This window comes from Apodemus sylvaticus, chromosome 1, assembly GCF_947179515.1.
Source record: "Apodemus sylvaticus chromosome 1, mApoSyl1.1, whole genome shotgun sequence".
In the NCBI taxonomy this organism is placed as follows: domain Eukaryota; kingdom Metazoa; phylum Chordata; class Mammalia; order Rodentia; family Muridae; genus Apodemus; species Apodemus sylvaticus.
In genome coordinates this window covers 77,177,171-77,199,531 of record NC_067472.1, presented here as the reverse complement: position 1 = coordinate 77,199,531, position 22,361 = coordinate 77,177,171, and the positions used below count along the sequence as shown (strand labels likewise).

General features: G+C 42.8%; 1 protein-coding gene across 2 annotated transcripts in view; it reads left to right on the top strand.

Annotated features, from left to right (window-relative positions):
• Inpp5f (inositol polyphosphate-5-phosphatase F) overlaps positions 1–22,361 on the top strand; it is a 95,030-nt gene that overhangs the window by 5,398 nt on the left and 67,271 nt on the right. For both annotated transcript variants that reach the window (XM_052197359.1, XM_052197369.1), the window contains exon 2: positions 21,042–21,122. In XM_052197359.1, the coding sequence (XP_052053319.1) occupies positions 21,042–21,122 (81 nt within the window). The remainder of the gene's footprint in view (positions 1–21,041; positions 21,123–22,361) is intronic.

Genomic DNA, 22,361 nt, shown 5'->3' with positions numbered 1-22,361 from the left:
GGGCAGATCTCAGAGCAGACATTGATATGTGCTGGATAGGAACTGTTTCCTCCAGTGATGAGCAACCTGAAACCTCTCTTAGGGCTAGCTTTTGCAAGAATCCTAGATCCAGTTTCAGGGCAAGGTTTTAGAGTACACAAAGGAGAGAGAGCTGGAAGGGGAAGGAAAACCCCTTTAAGGCAGTCACCTTTAAAGATGGGAGGAATTTTTGTTTTTAATCCCTGATTCCTAGATACTTGAATTCTGACTCTGAGCCTCGAGGAGCACCATCCAGTCAGCACACTGAGGAAGGAGGCAAGGGTGAAAAGACAGACACAGAGTAGAGCTGCCAGGTGGCAGACCGTGGTGACCTCAGTATGGCCTTCAGGAACCTGGCTGCATGATGCTCTCCAAGAGCTCTGGAATGGAGGGAGAATGCACTTGTCTCCAGACTGCTAGTGTATGTCCCTCATAAGGTATCTGCAGGAGTTGTATTGAAATAACTATCATCCCTGTTCACCTCGTATAGTTTGAGCATCAAAGGGCTTGTTGGGATGATTAAATAGAGACTAGAACATTTTAGACCATCGACTCTGGTCCAGTGCTCATTTCTCATTCACATTTTATTTAGTTATGGGGGAAGTCCAGCTTGGAAAGTTGTGAGGTTCAGTAGATCTGTTTTCTTTTTAAATGAAATTAAGTGGGACACACAAACACTTTATTTACCCCTGGCCCTTCTACCACAAAGGTTACTTTTGTTGATTTTGGATCCTTGGATTTTATGGTGGAGTAGGCTCATGTCTTTGGGCACAGACACTAGACTATTGGAAAAATCAAACCAGTTCACCTGTACTGTGGATGCAGTATGTTCTCATTTTGCTGTGGGATCATGGATTTAAGCGTGTTAGGTCTTTGCAAACTGTGTTGCCATCTCTGTCTATTTTTATAGATTATTCTTTTCCTGTTCAAATGTTTTAAAATGTAACTCTTTAAAGTCTAGCCTTGCTTATCCAAGTCTGGAGGTGACAGTGATATTACAGAGCCTTTGATAAATCATGACTTGTTAGCTGATTTCAGTTGTGATCATTATATGTCAACTGGCCATAAGTGAACTGAGAACACTTGAACAAAGTCTGTTTATCAAAATGGTGGAAATGTTATTTCTGGTTGGTAGGGATATGTAAGTAATCATGTATAAATAGTGTTTTAAAGGTGAGACTAAACATTGAACTTTCAGCGTTAGAGTACTCGAAAACACACTGGCAGTGTCTTCATTCAGTTGCATGCTCTGTAGGATGACTCATTTTGCAGATGTTGAGAGACCCTTAAGGGAACGGCTTCCATTCATAAAAAGAAAAAAAAAATCCAGTCATTATTTTCCTTGGTAAATCTAGTTGAGAAACACAGAATGATTTTAGGTCCCTTGGAGTGTTTTCTCTTAAATTATTTTCACATGCCTTAAACCTAGAATTGGGAGGTGGAGGCAGGAGGGTTAGAAGTGCAAGGCTATCTTCAGCCACATGAAACCCTATCTGAAAACACCAGAGCGTGGGGAGGAGTAGAGCATGAATATGATCAAAATACATCTTATTAAATTCTCAAAGAATTATATATAAAAATTATGTCATACACACACACACACACACACACACATATATAATATTATATTAAGACAGGTATGGTGCATACACCTTTAATCCTGGCACTTGAGAGGCAGAGGCAGGCAGGTCTCTGTGAATTCCAGGCTAGCCAGCCAGAGCTACTTAATGAAACCCTGTCTTTGATACACACACATACACATATGTGTGAGATATTAACAAAAAGCAGCAAATTTTAAAAACTTACTTTAGTTTCAGTTTTTTTCAAATTTATTCTTGCATTTCCTTAACTTAATGGTAAGATATATCAAGATATACTAGTTTGTTTATGGAATTTTATTCTTTCCAGGGCATCTTTTTACTTTTTAAAAGTAATATGGACCTTTAAATTTATAATTTATGTAACACTAATATATCTCATTAGACAGTTTTAACATCTAACTGTAATGTACTGTAATATTAAGCTTGTGTGTGTGTGTGTGTGTGTGGTGTGTGTGGTGTGTGTGTGTGGTGTGTGTGTGGTGTGTGTGTGTGTGTGTATGAGAGAGAGAAAGAGAGAGAGAGAGAGAATAAGATTCCTGATGATTCACCTCATAAAACATGACTTTTATGCTAGATGCAAACATTCTTCTCCCTGTGCTGATGCCCAGGCACCTGTCTTTGCTCAGAAGGCTGTGGTGGGCACACTGAAGAGTTTCTGAGGATGGTTGGTGGTGTGCTGCCTACTTCTTGGACTCATTTCTAGAGCTGTGGCATTTCCCCTTGTAACCTTCAAGTTCTCTCATTTCTTGGAGAAGCACTCTCCCATTTAATTTAGCATTTAATGCTAAATATATATTCTTCTGAATTACTTTGTGACGTCATTTAGTCTTTTAAAAAAGTGTTGTTTAGAGGCTGGAGATGTATGTAGCTCATTTGGCAGAATTCATGCCTAGCATGCACAAAATTGGGGTGCTGTCCTCAGTACTGCAAAAAAAAACCCCAGTATAAAATGGTGGTGCACGCTTATAATCCCAGCACTCTGGGAGGCAGAGGCAGGTGGATTTCTGAGTTCTAGGCCAGCCTGGTCTACAGAGTGAGTTCCAGGACAGCCAGGGCTACACAGAGAAACCCTGTCTCGAAAAAACCAAATCCAAAAAACAAAAACAAAACAAACAAACAAACAAAAAATGGTGGTACAAACTTGTAAGCCTAGAATTTGGGAGGTGGGGGGCAGGGAGCTCAGGAGTCCAAGGTCAGCCTCTGATACTTAGGGGTTTGAGGCTCCTGTGTGTGACTTGAGAACCAGTCTCAAACTAAACAGAAACATGTATTGATTGGAGGCTGTCTACTCAGTTTGTGCCAAAGTAGGAAGATGAACAGTTCTGCTACCAGACCAGCAGGGTGTGTGGGCCGGTGCAGGAGACACACAGGGTTCTAGAGACAGATACTAGCATAGAACCTTAACAAAAAGTTATATGCAAGATTTGATCTGAGTCTTTTGTTTTGAGACAGGGCCTCTTATGCCCTAGCTGTCCTTGAACTCAGTACTGGAGGGCAACACTGACTCTCTGATTCCCTTTCCTCTAGCTTCCCAGTGCCCGGGCTGATGGAAATGGAGTGCTGAGAACACTATGCCTGGCTCATTAATTTGAGTCTTGAGGTCAGAGGTCTAAGTGGTTCCTACCCCATCCGCTGGGAGAATCAGGTTTCTTCCTAATAAAATAGGAAGAAAGGTGTTCTTTGGTTTATTCTAGGAAGTTCCTTCAGCTGTAAATTCCTAGTGGTTGTAACACCTTAAAAAAGTGAAAAGGCCTTTGGAAGGTACCACTAGCTGTGGGGATTTTTATCTTATCAAAAATTGTTTTTGTTTTTCTTGTGATAGACTCTTTATGTAGCCCTGACTGGCTTGAAGCTTCCTATGTAGACCAGCTGGTCTTTGACTCACAGAAATCTGCCTTCCAGGTGCTGGGGTCAAAGGCATGTGCCACCAGCTGAAATAATGCTTTTTATGTACAATTCTCTTATTCTACTAGGATATCAGAGAAGACAGAGAGCTTACGAGAGCAGAATAGGATGTAATTGGCCAGACTGTAAGATGGGGTACTGGTTTCTCCTCTGCTTCCCCTCTCTCTGGTGTGTTGTTGTTGTTAATCTGGGAGCAGTTGTTCATCTGAGGCAAGGTGAAACAGTGAATCCAAGATGATGATGGGTTTGAAGGCAAAGCTTTTGTGAGGGCCCACAGTATATACTATACATGCAATCCTAGAGCTACAAAAGAGTAAATTACTTTTAAACAAAGTTTTTAGGGAAAAAAGCTGCAATTATTTAAAAACCAGCTGAGAGAAAGGTTGCATCTATTTAGTGTTAGAAGTGTAGCCAGCTTTATGCATCTTTTAACTTTGTCTAAAGATGAGGAAAGGGAAATCCTAGTGTCCATCCGTTTACCTCTCATAGTCCTCCCTCCCTCCAACTGGCCTTGAGCTCACCACGTAGCCAAGGATAACTTTGGCTTTTGATAACCTCTCTACACCTTCTGAGTGCTGGAGTTACAGGAGTACCTCACCTTCTTTGGTTTACATAGCACTGACTATTGAACCCTGGGTCTTGTGGGTGCTAGGCACACCCTCTACCTACTGAATAGGTACCCACCTCTTGGTTTTGGATGTAGACCAGCCTTCATGCCAAGTTACTGTATTAGGTAATATCTGTGCAATGGGATCTTTCCGACTTTCGTGTATTATGGGTTCCATCACTCGTGAGTCAGACTGATAAGAGTAAAACTAAGCTACTCAAATGGATTCTTCCCAGGGAGCTATAGTCACTAGGCAAGATAATTCTAATGGTTTGCTTATTTATATATTTTATGTAGTTAAGTACTTTGTCTTCATGTACATCTGCACACCAGAAGAAAGCATCAGACAGTTGTGAGCTGCCATGTGTGTGCTTGGAATTGAACTCAGAACCTTCAGAAGAGCAGTCAGTGCTCTTAACCACTGAGCTATCTCTTCAGCCCCAGCAAGACAATTCCAAACCTGGTTCTATGTTAGAATCATCTAGATGAATTTAAAAACTTATGTTTATGCTGAGACCCTACCTTGGCCAGTTTAAGTCCAACTCTTCTAGATGAGCCCAGGCATCAGGAGTTTATAGGACATTTAGGCGATGCTAGTGAGCAGCCTGGATTGATAGCTGTTGGTTGAGCTTGGTTTTACAGTGGGAAATCACCAGCCGCCTGAACTTCTGAATTGCATGAATTCTTCAGCATGTTGCCTAGTAGAGAAATACTAACCACTATGGAGGCTGAGGAAATGAAGATCAAACTTTGAACTTTAAATTGGAACCTGGATGAGATTATCACTTACCCTGTCTTCCAGCCTCTTTAAATTCTGAGGCTGAAAGCCTGATGAGCTAACAATGGAGCTTTCAGTCCCCGTCCTAAAGCTGCTGCTTCATCCTTTTGATTTTGGTGTTGATGATTGTCAGAGCAATAATAGCCTTTGTCTTTAGCAGGAAGTGAAACTGGGGTCTGATTAGATATGCATAAACTACCTGCCCCCTCTTTAAAGACACAGATGAAACTTGCTTTTAAACTGTGTAAAACTATGCCGGCTGGCTCTTGCTTTGAGGGAGTGCCCTCACTCTGGGATCTTGGAATGAATGACTCATGCTCTCTGCAGGCACCCAGTGCTTAATCACTTGTTTTCTGTGTACCAGGAAGAGAAGGGCATATGAAAATAGAAGCTGTGTGCTGCTGCCAGATGGACTTGAAATTAGTGGAACTGTTGACTTAGTGGTCAGTTGAGCTTATTTGAATTACAGACTTTGGCTGTATGTTTCTTTATTATTTCACGAATTAAAATTTGGCATTATTTGTAAAATGCTATACTTATGTAGTTTGTAAACAACTCTTATTATGTAACTTTGACAACATTAAGCTTTAAAATTTATTTGTGAATTTAAAATGTTTCTCTCTGAATTAGCATGCTAGCTGCAGGACAGGTTAAAGACTGTTGGAGCGGTTCAGTACATGGGTGTTCTCTGTGGAGGACCAGCAGAAGGCATGACCACCTTCTCTGCCATTGTGATCAGTTCCGCCCCCGGAGTAGCCATTTAAAAATATTGACAGTGTCAAGTCCTTAGGTGTTGCATATACCTGGACAAATACCATCTCTACACATTCTCTATGCATTAGGTTCACTAGTGCTAACTTATTTTCTTAGAAAAGAATAAGATTATAATGTATTTCAGGTTTACCTAAAATGTGTGCATATATGCATACACACACACACACACACACACTCTGTCCATTTTATATTGTACTAAACAATAAAGTTCAGCAGCTCCCCAAACCCATGAGTCCCCAATGGCAGTTCCAGAACCTGTTCAGGTCTCACTGTTTCCTGTCCCGGGGGCCATTGCTCTAAGAAATTAAGTGCACATGCTAGGGATTTAAAGACAATTTTTACTAAGTCTTTTTTTTTTTTTTAGCTTTGTCTTAAGTTCGTCTCATCACCAAGTATTAGTTTTACTGATAGACCAAAGCTTTCTGTTTGTTTGTTTTTTGTTTTTCTGAGACAATGTCTCATTAGATAGCCCTGGCTGGCCTGGAATTCACTGTGTAAGAATTCCAGACTGCCTTGGAATTCTAAGAGGTCCTACTGCCTCTGCCTCCCAAGTGCTAAGATTAAAGGTGTGCACTACCTCGCCTGACCTAACACATTCATAGACTTATTTATTTATTTTTATTTATTTATTTATTTATTTATTTATTTATTTATTTATTTATTTATTTATTTTGTTTTTGAGACAGGGTTTCCCTGTGTAGCCCTGATTGTCCTAGGACTCACTGTGTAGACCAGGCTGACCTTGAACTCAGAAATCCACCTGCCTCTTGCCTCTGCCTCCCAAGTGCTGGGATTAAAGATGTGCACTACCCTCACCGTTATTATTATTTTTAAAAGGTTTGTTATTTTTATTTTATGTGTGTGAGTGTTTTGCCTGCATGTATGTATGTATGCATGCCTGGTGCCCTTGGAAGCCAGAAGAGGTTGCCAGATACCCTGGAACTGGACATAAGTATGGTTGTAAACTGCCATATGGGTTCATATTAATATGTAAGCCTTCTGTTTGAGCTCTAGCACTATGCAAAAACAAACAAACACCCTTAAAATGTTAGTCTTGCTGTGGTGGTTTATGAAAGTCACCAGTTGTTGAGAGACATCTGTTTTTACCCTGTGCATCTTTTTTGTTTGTTCACTTAGCTGAGTGACTGTTGCTGCCTCTTAGGCATCAAGCACTGTCCCCAGTCACAGGTGCACACAGGTAAACAAAATAGGATTTGGTGTTTAATAGCTGTTTATTTGGTTATCGAAAATGCTTACATTTATCACAACTATTAATATGCTATTTCTGCCATTTATTTATTTTTACATTTATTATGTTCTTTTCCTTGCCTGTTGTTTTCTCTGTCTGTAATTGGGTGGCTCAGACTTTTTCAGGTATGTTTCTGTTGCTGATGAAAGGTGACACTTGCAGGCCATGGAGGTGGCTCATGGGTAAAAGTGAGTGTTGCTGACCCTAATGACTGCAGTTTTCATCCTGAGAACGACAGGAAAGAAATGGCTCCTGCAAATTGTCCTCTGACTTCCATGTCAGATTTTGCTTTTTTTGTTTTTTTTGTTTGTTTTGTTTTTTCGAGACAGGATTTCTCTGTATAGCCCTGGCTGTCTTGGAACTCACTCTGTAGACCAGGCTGGCCTTGAACTCAGAGCTCTGCCTGCCTCTGCCTCCCAAGTTCTGGGATTAAAGGTGTGAGCCACCATGCCTAGCCTCAACATCAGATTTAAAAAAAAAAATTACATATCCTGAGGTCAAATATAGCAGGGGAATAAGGTAGTCAAAGCTACACTGTAAAAACCTAGACTGAGAATGTATTTTAGTGGTAGAGTAGTTACTTGCCTAACATGCTCAGGACTTTGATTTACTCTCTTAGTATCCCTTTAAAAACAAAACAAACAAAAAAGCCCGTCATGGGATCATGATTGTGCATGCCTTTAACTCCAGCACTCAGGAGGCAGAGGCAGGTCTCTGAGTTTGAGATCAGCCTAATGAGACCTCGTCTCAAAAAAGAAAAAAAACAAAGAGACCTACCTCCCTGTACATTCTATTCATATCCCTTTGTGGTTTATAAGACTTGGGATCTAGTACTTATTTTGACCAATGTAATTAACATCACCAGTATCTATGACTCTCCCATACACAGCTTCCTTCTTTTAGGCTTTGCTTCTAGATGCTCCCATGGAGGAGAGGGAGGAGGCTGGCTGTCACGCTTGATTTGCTATTTGGATCATTGTTGGCTTGCTGACACTCAGACTGGATGTCCAGTTTTAACCTGCATCAGAGCTATAGCTCAGTGTTTCATATTCTGAGGAAATAAAATTCTGGGATAAATCTAGGCATAATGATATCTTCATAAATTATCACCTGAAGAAGGCTTTAGAAGTTATAGCCTTACTCTAATATTTAAAAGCATAAAACTTTTAAAATTAAAATTAAATATATATATATATATATAATTTTTATAAATAATCAGTCAGATGTATATATCAATAAGTTCTCAATTCACAAGATGCCCACACAATAATATCTGAGCCAACTGCTAATGATACAAGCTGCCCACCTAGATTAGACAAGGTATCCCAATCATTCTATCCTTTTATGATATTTTATAGTTACTTGTGGTTATTTAAAGCCATGTGGAATCTAGATTGTCTTCCTCTTGCTCCATCTTCCTTCCTTCTCCCTTCCTCTCTCCCTGTCTCTCCTAATTGTTTTGTTGTAATTTTTTTTTTTTTTTTTTGAGACTTGCCATGTAACCCTGGAACTCATTGTATAACCACACTGGTCTTAAATTTCTTGGGATCCTCCTGCCTCTGCCTCCCACGTGCTGGGATTACAGACGTGTGCCACCCTTCTACCTGCCTTTTAAAAGCTTTTGTAGGTTCTTAAAATAAAAATGTATAGGCAAATTGTTGGGCTGTGAGATTCTGGACTCTTAAATATGTATACATTTCTCTACTTGAACTGAAAGTTACTGACATTATTACTATTATCACACTATTCATTTGTCCTTATGGAAACCTTGTTAAGTTGGATAGCATTTCCAAAGCAAAGCTGAAAAGGGTTCAGGCTGTGGTGGAGCTAGGGTCCTTGGTCTGGAGTACCATGTGGAAGCTGTGGTTATGCCACATGCAAACCACATGTTTTAGATGTTAGAGTTAGCTCCAAGGCACCTTAGTCCGCTCCTCGGAGTTACCCGTGTCTCGGATTTCAAACTGGCGCTCTCTTGTGTGTTGTCTGCAGACTTACTGTATCTCAACTGCAAATCTAGCCTGCTTGGAGGCAAACGGCTCCTGACTTTACTGCCTTGAGTTGATCCTTGTGTTCTCACAGCTCTCTCCACTCCTGCCGGCTAGCCCCGAAGAACTTACAGTGTTTAAGAGTCTTCTGTGCACCCAGTACATTCAGCACTTGTTATTCCAAGCTACCCAAACATAAAAGACCACTCACAGGGGCTAGCCCTAGGAAGGCATAGCCCTCTCTTAAGCTGTGCTATAGAGACAGGCCAAACAACTTTTGCTTCTCGGCCCTACCCAGTAGCTCAGGTCCGACTTCTGCCCCTTTTCCCTTTTTTCTGTCTCTTTTGGGTGCTGATCAGAACTCGAGTATGCTTTTTCTGGTGCTAACCCTCTCTGAAGCTTTCTCTCTGCCATGTGTGGCTTGTCTGCCTGGAATGGAAAGAAGTGTAGTAATCATCAGATATCAAGAGGAGAGAACCAATAGGTCTTGATGAGAAACAAAGGCATTTCAGATGGCTTGTCGGTTTTGGCTGGGACAGCTGGAATGATGATAGCCACCTCAAGTCCCATGCAAATACGGGAGTGGTACATCAGGGGGTATTTGATAAGGAAACCTATGGTGTTGGAGATATGTTAGAAAGAATCCCCTTGAACTACAAATAGGAGACTGTTCTGATGTTAACCAGCTGGATAATGGTAACAGTCGCTTTATAGCATCAGGCTTGATGGTCACATCTATAATAGGCCACATGAATTTGATTTTCATCAATTTAAATAGTAACCTTTCCAGTGTGGTTACTTAAATATTATCTGACTACAGTAAATTCCTTTCCATGTTGAAGTGGCCTGTTTAGCTCAGAACCTACAGTGCCATGCACTAAGAACAGACAGCTGAACTTTAAAAGGTCTCTGAGTTTCCTGTTTTTCATGAGTTCCTGTGTGATCAAGGAGTTAGTCAAGTCAATAATTACATTCACTAAAGCAAGGTGCTGAGGTAGAGATTTGCTACACAAATGTAAGATTAGTTCTTAGGGTGGGAGGAGTGAGGAATGTGTCTTGAGACCATTAACCCTTGTTCTGAGGGTAGAAGGAAGAACAGGCAGAAGTGGGCAGGAAGCAGCATTCCAGACCCAACCTCAAAGGGGTGGACGGTGACTTCAGGCCAGGATGCTGATCGTGGAGAAGGGCAGGCAGGATAACCTTTCTTCTAAATATTTTTTACATTTTTGGGTGTGTGTGCATGGGGGTGCGGGGACAGGTTCTCTCTATGTAGTCCTGGCTGTCCTGGAACTCCTCATGTAGACCAGGCTGGCCTGCCTTTCAGAGAGATCTCCTGAGTGCTGGAATTAAAGGCATGTATCATCAAGCCCCTCCCTCCTTCACTTAGCTTAAAAGCCTTTCTAAGGAATTTGGACTTTGTTTCCAAGGATGTGTGGTGTAGAAGTAATGATTAAGTTAGCAGTGTTCATAGTTATCCTTTTTAATGCTGAATGTGGGTTTTTTTTTTTTTTTGGCATTAATGTTAAACTAGGCAAATACTCCCACTGGGTGGCTTACAACCTTCTGGCCTCTGTGGGCACCGTTTACATACGTATGTATACATAAATAATGAAAATAACCTTAAAATATGTATGCACATAAGCTTCCCAGTGTGTCATCTGAGGTGTTACATCTCTTTTCCTATTATTTTTGTGATACTTTTTTAAAAATATATATTTGGTAAGCCTAGGAGAGAGAGTGTGTATGTGTGTGTGTGTTTGCATGCACACACTTAGTGATATGTGTCTGTGTGGAAGCCACAGAACATTTGCTGACTTTTCTGTGATCTTCCCATCCTGCTGCATGTCCTTCCCCTTGGTAAAGGAGGAGGACTTGGGTTCTCATCTCTGTCCTTCAGAATGTGTCCTCATGTGCTTCTTCTCCTTTACTGTTTCCTCTTACTATTTTATTTTTGAGGTAGAGTCTTGAACTCACTACTACCATAATATAGGAATGCCTACTTTATGCAGTGCTGGGGATGAACCCTGGGCCTTGTATATGCTAGATAGGCCTTCTTCCGGCTGAGCTGATCTCCACCCTCAGTGTAATCTTTAGTATACAGTCATTTTTCTCTCCCACCCTTCCCAGTGTGTCCTCTGAGGTGTCACTTCTCTTTTACTATTAATCTTTGTAATACACTGTTTAATATTTGTTTGTTTTTGGAATGTGTGTTTTGGTATATGAGTGTGTTTTTGTCCTGTGTCTGTGTATGTTTACGTGTGTATGTGCCTCCTGTTGTGTGTGTATGGATGTGTTTATTGTGTATGTATAAGTGTTTCCTATTGTGTGTATGTTTCCTGTTGCGTGTGTGTGTGTGTGTGTGTGTGTGTGTGTGTGTGTGTAGTGTTGTGTGTGTATGTAGAGGCCAGGAGAGGTTACCAGGTATCTGCTATTGCTCTTTGCTCTCTTACCTTTGAGGTCAAGTCTCTGACTGAACCTGGAGGTCCCCCTCTCCCTGCCTCAGCTAAATGACTGTCAGTAAGCCCCAGTCGCCCTCTTGCCCGTGCTGCAGGTATCTGCCACTGGGCTCTGCCTGTTACGTGGTGTGGGGATCTGAACTCGGTCATCATGCCTGTACAGTAGGCTTGTACCCACTGAGCCATCCCAACCTCTTCTTCCAGCTTTTAAATTTTTTCTAGATTTTTATCTAGAATTTTTTTTCTAGAAATCTAGATTTTTTTCTAGATTATTTATTTTCTATATGTACATGTGCATCATATGCACGTCTTGTGTCTGGTATCTGCAGGGGACTTGGTGACTCACAAGTCTGCTGCCTCCCCACCTCCCAAGCTTGTTTGTCATTTCTTTTTCTGCAGTAACTGCTGGTTTCCCTGCTCCCAGTCCCCATCCAGGAAGCTGTATTTCTGCCACTTACATATTTGAATGTGTTCACCAGGTCATGGTGTGAACAGTATTTCTCAATGTGGACCTCAGACAATTGCAAGCACTGTTTAACTTTTGGGTGAGCATTGGTTCTGCCACCTGAGATAAAACCCCCGGCCATAAGCCTGCCCACTGTAGACTCCAGGAAGTGCGGGCTCACTGCCCTTTGCTTCCCTAAGTCTCTCCTTAGCTGGCCTCAGTTTGCTGCCAGTCCTCTTCAGATGTCCACCGAACCTACGGTTATGTTGCCTAGATACTACTCTATTGTTGTTGCTGTTTATGTTTAATTAATTTATTTGTTGTTTGTGTCTGTGTATTGTTAAAAAAAAGAAGCTTTTCCTCATAGCCACTTAGTTCCCAGAAATAACAACTGTGATTCTAATTATTTATTAATAAATGCCTAGGCCATAAGCTTTAGCTTGTTCTCTGACTTGCTCTTAATGTACTATCCCTTTTATTCTAACTGGATTCAGCTACATGGCTGGTTTACTCCCCTTGTCTTCTGATGTCTGTTTCCTCAGAGTTCCTGGGGCAAATCTGTTTATTCTAACCTGAGTTTAGCTACTTGCTGGTATATCTCCATCCACAGTGTTTATGGTGAATCTCCCATGCCTCTGACTATTTCCCAGAATTCTTTCTATTTCTGCAGGATGTCCCACCTCCTATTTTCTCCCTCAGCTCATTGGCCATAAGCTTTTTTTTATTGACAGGTGATGCTTATTAATAGATTCTCTCTACAGTGATGTATGTGTGCTTGTGTGGGGAATAGTGGAGTGGGGGGGCGGGTGGTTGGTTACATGTGTCTGTGCACATATAGAGACGAGGAGGGAGCCTTTGGTATAGTCTTCTTTTTTGGTTGACCTATTCCATTGAGTCAGGGTCTCTCCCTGAACCCGAGGCTGTGTTTTCTTAGCTAGGCTAGGAGCCAGCAAACCCTAGAGATTCTTGTGCTTCCACCTTCACCCCCAAATTGGGGGCTGGACACCCAGCTTCTTCCGTGGGTCCTGGGATCCAAACTGTAGGCCTCATGATTGATCAGCAATCACTGTCACCACCTAGTCATCTCTGCTGCCCCTGCCTGGACCTAGGGCAAACCCTCTACCTTTGAATGACAGCCCTCACCCTGCTTCTTTACTTCTGTATCTTTGAGCTTGCGTCCTTACAGGTATTCGACATGTATGTCCCTGACAATGGAACAAATTCCAGAGCACATCTTCAGTAGTCCCTCTTGTCCTGGCCGTGAGGCTTATTACAGTTGTAACCTCTGGAGGGCAGGGTGTCAGGGTTAAGAGAGCTGGTGCTCTCTCTTCAGCAGGACATCTGTGTTGGCAGATGTGAGACTTGGCATGTCTGATAGAGGCTTGACAGACTGGTTGTTGGTGTAAAGGTTAGAGTAACACATTTAAAAGTAACAGATAAAGCAGCTAATTCATAATTGGTGCTAGGTAAGGAATGCTCTTTTAAACTTTAAGATAGATTTGTACAAAAGATAAAAACACAGCATCTGCAAACAAGTCAAAGATTTGAAGTCCTGAGTACACAAAGGATTCATAGGTCAACAAGAAATATACTCTAGGGCTTCACATCTGCTAGTGTTAATCCCACTGGTCAAGAATAAGACCACTTTACAATTTAAAGCCAGTTTTAATTAAATACGCACCAGGATTGACTCTAGTCAAGTCCGCCTCTGAGTTTCCAGAAAATGGCCACATGCTATGTTTTGTAGAGGCCTAACAAGGTAAAACTGATCATTCATATTTCCTATCAGTTCCAGTCAGGGACAAGCATACACCCTGACGTATTTCCTGCCCATGTATTTCCTGCCCACTTGTGATCAGGCACATTCCATCAGATGGGTCAAACAAACCATCTTATGTTTTGTTTGGACAAACAGGAATTTATTATTAACTGCAAGCAGAACTCTTAACCTGCAGGAATATTTTTCCTGTCTTAGTCTCACAGGGAAATTAAAGATACTAACAAGAAGGGCAAAGCAGATGGCTGTGAGCCACCATGTGGTTGCTAGGAACTGAACTTATGACCTCTGAAAGAACTTTTGGTGCTCTTTTTTTTTTTTTTTTTTTTTTAATTTTTCTTGAGTATCTTCTTCATTTACATTGTCAATGGTAAAATCTTTCCCAATCTCCCCCCTCCCAAAAGCCCCCCTCCCCAAAGATTCCCTACCCTTCCTCCCACCCCCTACCTCTATGTATATGCCCCTCTACCGGACACACTCGCACTTCACCCCCCCCCCCCCTTCCCTTTGTTGGGGCCTCTATTGAGCTTTTACCTGACCAAAGACCACTCCTCCCACTGATGCCCAACAAGGCATTCCTCTGCCACATTTTTGGCTCAAACCATGTGTACCCCTTGGTTGATGGTTCAGTCCCTGGGAGTCTTGAGGCATCTGGGTGTTCTTCCCATGGGGCTGTAAACCCCTTTAGCTCCTCCGGACCACCCTCCAGATCCTCCATTGGGGACCCCAAGCCCAGTCCAATAGTTGGTTGCTAGTTTCTGCCTTTGTATTTGTATCTGGCAGGGCCCCTCTGGAGACAGCCATGGCATGTTCCTTTTGGTACACACTTCTTGTTATAGTGTCGGGGTTTGGTGACTGTTTATAAGATGAATCCCCAGGTAGGGCAGTCTCTGGGTGGCCTTTACTTCAGACTCTGCTCCACACATTGCCTCCCTTATTGCTCCTGTGAGTATTATGTTCCCTTTCTCAGAGGAACCATAGCACTCTCACTTAAGTCCTCCTCCTTCTTGAGCTTCCTTTGCTGGGTGAATTCTAAATTGTTTATTTTGAGCTTTTGGACTAGTATCTACTTATTAGTGAGTGCATACCATGTGTGTTCTTTTGTGATTGGGTTACCTCGCTTAGGATGACACTTTCTAGTTCCATCTATTTGCCTAAGAATTTCATGAATTCATTGTTTTTAATAGCTGAATAGTACTCCATTGTGTATATATACCACAATTTCTGTATCCATTCCTCTGTTGAGGGACATCTGGGTTCTTTCCAGCTTCTGGCTATTATAAATAAGGCAGCTATGAACATAGTGGAGCATGTGTCCTTATTACATGTAGGAGCACGTTCTGGGTATATGCCCAGGAGTGGTATAGTTGGGTCCACAGATAGTACTATGTCTAATTTTAACCACTGAGCCTTCTCACCAGCCCAGGCTGCATACTGTTAATTTCAGTAATCAGGAAGCAGAGACAGGTGGATCTCTATTAGTTCAGACTAACTTGGGCTACATAGTGAGCTTCAGGACAGCAAGGACTACATACAGAGACCCCGTCTCAGTGTGTGTGTGTGTTTTAAAATTTACCTGTATATATATGTAAATATTATATATATTGTATACATATATACAGGAACATTATATATAAGTAAATTTTAAAATAAACCTTTAAATATGCTTTTGGCAGAAATCAATGTGACATAACATTTATAGAAGTAATTTGGTAATGCTCGAGAGCCTTAATTTTTTAAATGTTGTGACTACTAATTTATTCCTGGGAATCTACCTTAAAGCTAGTAAGGATGAAAACAAGTAAAATATTTGTATAAAATTCATCATTTATCACAGTATTTTTGTTGTTGTTGTTGTTGTTGTTTTGAGTCAGGGTTTGTCTGTATAGCCCTGGCTGTCCTGGAACTCACTCTGTAGACCAAGCTGGCCTCAAACTCAGAAATCCACCTGCCTCTGCCTCCTCAATGCTGGGGTTACAGGCGTGCACCACCATGCCCAACTATCACAGTTATTTTTATAATAGAAAAATTCTTTTTAGTTTTTTGAGACAGGGTTTCTCTGTATAGCCCTGGCTGTCCTAGAACTTACTCTGTAGACCAGGCTGGCCTTGAACTCAGACATCTGCCTGCTTCTACCTCAATTCCCAATGCTGGGATTAAAGGTGTGCACCACCACTGCCTAGCAATAGAAAGATTCTTAATTAAATATTTATGTGTGAAAATACTTTCTTAAATGGAAAGTTATGCTATCATGAAGTCATGATTTTACAGGATGTTCTATTTTTTTTAAAAGAGATTTTTAAATAAGGTTTATTTATATTTATTTTTTGTTTTGTTTTTGTTTTTGTTTTTTTGCCGAGACAGGGTTTCTCTGTGTAGCCCTGGCTGTCCTGGAACTCACTCTGTAGACCAAGCTGGCCTCAAACTCAGAAATCCACCTGCCTCTGCCTCCCCAATGCTGGGGTTACAGGCGTGCACCACCATGCCCAACTATCACAGTATTTTTATAATAGAAAAACTCTTTTTTTTTTTTTTTTTTAGTTTTTTGAGACAGGGTTTCTCTGTATAGCCCTGTAGACCAGGCTGGCCTCGAACTCAGAACCCCACCTGCCTCTGCCTCCCAAGTGTTGGGAGGTGTGCGCCACCACCGCCTGGCTTTATATTTGTGTCTAAGTGTATGTGAGTAAGTGCACTCAGTGTGCAGTGCCGTGGAGGTCAGAAGGTGTCAGATGCTCTGGAACTGGAGTTCCAGCCAGCTTGTGGGTTCTGGGAACTGATCATCCTCTGTAAGAGCAACAAGTGCTCTTAATGGTTGCACCACTGACCTGGACTAAGATCTTGGTCATTCTTCAGTGACAGATTCTTGAGAGGAAGGACCAGGAGATCAGAAAATAGAGGGGATGGGAAAATTGAGGTCCAGGAGGTCTCATATAAGCTATGAGCGAGTTATCTGAACGAGTTTATTAAGTAGTCCAACATCACATATGCAGTTTTCAGGGAAGGAGACAGACAGAAGAAACTTTCATATGATGGTTGAAGTCAGCTGGATGCTAGACAAGCAATGTTTCACAAAGGGAAACTCAGGACAATTCAAGTATGTCATAGACCAAGTATGCATGCAGTATCCTTGGGTCTGATAACCATAACTCAGTGGTTCTCAACCTGTGGGTCATGACTCCTTTGGGGTTGAATGACCTTTTCATAAGGGTCACCTACGAACATCAGAAAATATAAATACTTATATTACATTTCATAATAGTAGCAAGATTACAGTTATGAGGTAGCAATAAAAATAATTTATGGTTGGGGTCACTACAACATGAACGGTATTAAAAGATTGCAGTGTTAAGAGGCTTGAGAACCACTTCTTCAGGGGGAAGAGTTGGGCTCTCAGGATCCAAAGCTGTAGCTCCCCTCGGGAGCCTTTTGTATACATCAGGGCTTGAGAGAGTACGACAGATCTGCCTGCCACTCATCACACTATCTCTCTAGCCCTTGAAAAGGACCTTTAAGAGGAGGTAGTTCTGTGTGGCACTGCAGTTAATATGCAGACAGAGATCTGAAATGAGACAGAACAGTCTTTCCTCAGTGTCCCGTTTCCCCCTCCGTTTCATACTGATACTTTGTAATCACACGTAGCATTTAACACTTCCTGTTTCCGCTGCTCACTGTGCTGTTTCTGGGGTAGGTGTTGCATCAGGTTGCTGTGGTGTACAACCCCAGTCAGATAGGCAGGCCTCTTTGGTTTTGTTTATTTTGAGAAACAATCTTGCCATAAGACCAGGTGGCCTGAAACTCAAGATCCTCTTGCTTTAGCCTGGATAACGGTGGAGATTACCGGCATGCACCACTATTACTGGCTCTTTACTTATTTTTTAAATTTTGAGACAGGTTCTCAAAATTGTGTAGTCCTGGCTGGCTTGAAATTCACTATGTGGATCAGGTTGGTCTTGAACTCACAGAGATCTGCCTGCCTCTATGCCCCAAGGTTTGAGGTTAAAAATTTGTGCCAATATACCTGTTTTTAATTTATGTTTTTTGATGTTTTTAACTTAAGTTTTTTTTGTTGTTGTTTTTTATTTTTTCCGTTTTTTTTTTTTTTTTTTTTTTTTTTTTTTTTTTTTTTTTTGAGACAGGGTTTCTCTGTGTAGCCCTGGCTGTCTTGGAACTCACTCTGTAGACCAGGCTGGCCTCGAACTCAGAAATCTGCCTGCCTCTGCCTCCCAGAGTGCTGGGATTACAGGTGTGCGCCACCACCGCCCTGCTTAACTTAAGATTTTGAGTCAGAGTCTTACTATACTTCTTTTGATTGAGGCTCTGACTCCTGTCTTGTGGGTCAGTTGACTGTTATTTTTCTTTTTCTTTTTTTTATTAAATTTATTTATTCATTCAACTTTACATACTAATATCAGCCCCCTCTCCTCCCAGACCTCCTCACACAGATCCTCCTCCATTCCTCCTTTGAGAAGAGGGAGCCCCCCTCTATGTATTACCCCTTCACTCCCCCCCACCCCTAGGCACATCGAGTTGCTGTAGGACTAGGTGCATCCTTTCCCACTGAGGCCAGACAAGGTGGCCCAGTTAGGAGAACAGGATCCACAGGCAGGCAGCAGGCAGGTAGGCAGCAGGCAGCAGGCAGCAGGCAGGTAGGCAGCAGGCAGCAGGCAGGTAGGCAGCAGGCAGGCGGCAGGCGGCAGGCAGCAGGCAGGTAGGCAGCAGGCAGGCGGCAGGCAGGCAGGCAGCAGGCAGGCAGGTAGGCAGGCAGGCAGACAGCAGGCAGGCAGGCAGGCAGGCGGCAGGCGGCAGGCGGCAGGCAGCAGGCAGGTAGGCAGCAGGCCCGCGGCAGGCAGGCAGGCAGGCAGGCAGGCAGGCAGGCAGACGGCAGGCAGGCAGGCAGGCAGGCAGCAGGCAGGCAGCAGGCAGGCAGGTAGGCAGGCAGACAGCAGGTAGGCAGGCAGGCAGGCAGGCAGGCAGCAGGCAGGCAGGCAGGCAGGCAGGCAACAAGTTCAGGGAGATTCCTGTTGTTGGGGGCCCCACATGAAGACCAAGCAGCTCATTGACTACACGAGTTGCTGTAGGACTAGGTGCATCCTTTCCCACTGAGGCCAGACAAGGTGGCCCAGTTAGGAGAACAGGATCCACAGGCAGGCAGCAGGCAGCAGGCAGGTAGGCAGCAGGCAGCAGGCAGGTAGGCAGCAGGCAGCAGGCAGCAGGCAGCAGGCAGGCGGCAGGCGGCAGGCGGCAGGCAGCAGGCAGGTAGGCAGCAGGCAGACGGCAGGCAGGCAGGCAGGCAGACAGCAGGCAGGCAGGCAGGCAGGCAGGCAGCAGGCAGGCAGGTAGGCAGGCAGACAGCAGGCAGGCAGGCAGGCAGGCAGCAGGCAGGCAGGCAGGCAGGCAACAAGTTCAGGGAGATTCCTGTTGTTGGGGGCCCCACATGAAGACCAAGCAGCTCATTGACTACACATCCACAGGGGACCTAGGTCCAGCCCATGCTCGCTTGTTGGTTGGTGATTCGGTCTCTGGGAACCTCCAAGGGTCCATGTTAGTTGACTCTGTTTGTTTCCCATGGAAGTTCCTGTCCTCTTTGGGTCCCTCAAGCAACTATGTTATTTTTCTAAGCATTCTTTCTTTACTTGTAACCTGGGTCTCCTAATTTTAATCTCATAATGTCAAGACTGGAAATGAGGGTTGGCAAGATGGCTCAGTAGGTAAAGGCACTTGCCTCAAAAGCCTGGCAACCGGAGTTTGATCCCCGGAACTCACATGGAGGAAGGAAAGAACTGACTCCCACAAGTTATCCTCTGACCTCCATATATGCGCCTTGGCACATTTGTTACCCCACTTTGACACACACAAAACAAACAAAACAAGAAATATTAGAAATGATGATATGTCTTTAAGATATTTTTAATTCCTCGAGATAAAAACAGTGAAGTTGAGGTGTGAGTGTGCCCATCATGCATGGAAACCCTAGTTTTATGACCCTGGGTTCACCCCTAGCACTGCAGAATAGCTACAATCAACTGAAGAAATCTATTGGTTGTTTGTTGTTGTTGTTTTTTTTTTTTGGTGAAAATGTAACAGTAAAGATGGAGAAGAAATAACAGTTCCAGTTTTGGAGTCTGAAGCAGTCCCAGTTTTGGAGTCTGAAGCTGGAGGATCACCGTGAGTTCATAGCTAGCCATGGCTAACCCTGACTCAAGAAATTAATGCATAATGAAAAGAAGTCAAAACCGAAATGAATTTGAAAACTAAACTATTAGTGTATAGTTACTCTCTGAATGACAGATAATATTTCAGTAAAATAAAGTTTAAGTGGTAGTAATTAAAATTAAAATGCAATTTTAGCAGAAAAAAATTTATTTTAATTACTTAACTTATTGAGACAGGATTTCTCTGTCTCAGTGCAACAATCCTGGCTGTCCTGGAACTCACTTTGTAGATCAGACTGGCCTCGAACTCACAGAGATACAACTGCTTCTGCCTCCCGCGTGCTGGGATTAAAGGTGTACACCACTACACAGGGCAAACTTTTCATTTACTGTTAACACATGTGCCTCAGCACACGTGGAGGTCAGAAGGCAACTTTTGGGGTTAGTCGGTCCTTCCCCCATCGGTTCTGGGCAGTAAATTCTGCTGTCATGGTGAGCGCTTCCACTTTCTCAGTCATCTTGCTGGCCTGAACCAGCAGAAAGATGAATTCTTTGTAATCTTTTTCAGCTGTTGAACTATCAGAAATGTCACATTTATCACTATGTGTATAGCAATCTTTTGCAACCTTGGTTGCAAAAGAGTTAAATTACATCCTTTGTCCTTATACATGTTTTATATGTAATTTGCTTCTCTTCTGGGTGTCTAGAGTGTTATTAATTTAAGAAATGATAAAACAGTGCCACAAATCACTCTAGTCTATTCTGTGGTTCAGATGAGGGACACGGTGCGGTGGCGCTCAGTAACTAAGCAGCTCCTGTTGGTTTCGTCGTAGAAGTCACAGATAAGGAAAGTGACTTTCTAGGTTCCTTTGTTTGTCATGTCTGACTCTTTGGGGAGCAGTGTTTTTCAGAGTGTATTACCATAAGTGGACTGCTTCACGGCCATTGTCAGGCCATATCCTGGATAGGGGGCGAGCGGACTGGCCTCCCATTTGCCCTCTTTGTAGTGTGACCGCCTCTTTCCTCACTTGGTGGGGTTCCTCAGTCCACTTAACTGTGCAGGTTTCCAGAGTCTTACTGAGACCTGAGAGTTAATGCTTTGCCACAAACTAATTAATGGTAATATGTTTGGTGGGAATGTTTATTTTATAACTGCTTTTAGGGGGTGTTGATTCCCCCAAAATATTTTAAAATATTTAAATTAAAATTTAAAAATATTTTAAAATATGTTGCAAAAGATAGTTTCACATTTCTGGTGAGTATGTTCTTACAGTTACTTCTTACTTTATTTTAGCCACTGATCTACTTCTTGCCTGGAACCCGATTTGTTTGGGATTGGTAGAAGGAGTAATTGGGAAAATTCAACTTCATTCAGGTATGTTTTTATAAACTCTTTACACTTACAAAATTTAACATGCTATTCTGTAATGTCCTTTTTCTAGGTTGCATGTAGATTCTGTTATGACATTGGCTACTTTGTCATAGTTTTGGGTCTTCTCAAAGCATATGTGTTTTTATTTAAGTTTAATGAGATGAAAATAAAGCTTTTGAGAAGAGATGAGATGACACAGTGTTACAGTTGTTTTGCTATTTTGTTAAAGAAAAATTCTCACAAAGTCCCTTTTTTGAGCCAGGAATTGTACTAATGAGTGTAACACAAGTGTGATCCCAAACTGACCCTTACTCACTTGCCCAGAGCTTAGTTTAGAGGAAAAGACAGAATGTGTGACCACTGTGGTGCACGCGTGGGCCCTGGTGTGGGCCCTGGTGTGGAGGTGGTTCTGTTAACGGATGGCACAGCAAGTGCCTGGGCAGGAAGGAAGGAGGAAGAGCAGAGCTGGGAGGGTGGGCGAGGGCAGCTGTGACTGCTGGGCTTGGGGCAGTGGCCTGGTCCTCACCTGGGACAGCAGCTGCCCCTTCTTCTGGCGTGAGTGTGTATGCTACATAGAGATGGGCACCCGAGGTGGGTGGCCAGAAGAAAGGCTTGTTCTGCTGTGGCTGGAGTTAAGGCGCCTGTGGCCGGCGCCATGTGGCTGCTGGGAACTCCAAGAGCAGGAAGTACCCTTAAGTTCAGAGCCATCATTCCAGCTCCTTCATTGTTTCTCAGAGACAGGGTCTCAGTCTAGCCCAGGCTGGCCAAGAGCTTAGGATAAGAGTCCAGGTTAACCTTGAATTTTGTCTGTGTCTGCTGAATACTGGGTTTACAGGCATATACCATTACACTTGGCTCATCTAGTAATAATTTTAGTATGATTATAATAATAGTATATATTATTGTAATAATATTAGTATGATTAGGAGGCTTTGGTATTGTTTCTGTGTATCTGCCTGTGACGTCAGTTACATCTCTGTAGTGCGTGTGTTGTGACTGTTCTTTCTATTCTTTAGTGATTATTGTATGAGCAGTGTGTGTGTGTGTGTGTGTGTACATGCATGCATCCCTGCTGTGGGTTCAGTGGGTGGAACTCTGGTTTTCAGGCTTGTGTTTGCCCACTGGGCTATCTCACTTGCTGGCCAGTTCTTTGTATGGCAGGGTCTCATTTTGTAGCCCAGGTTGATTTTGAACGGTTTCTCCTGATACAGCCTTCCAAGTGTTGGGATCATAGATAGGAGG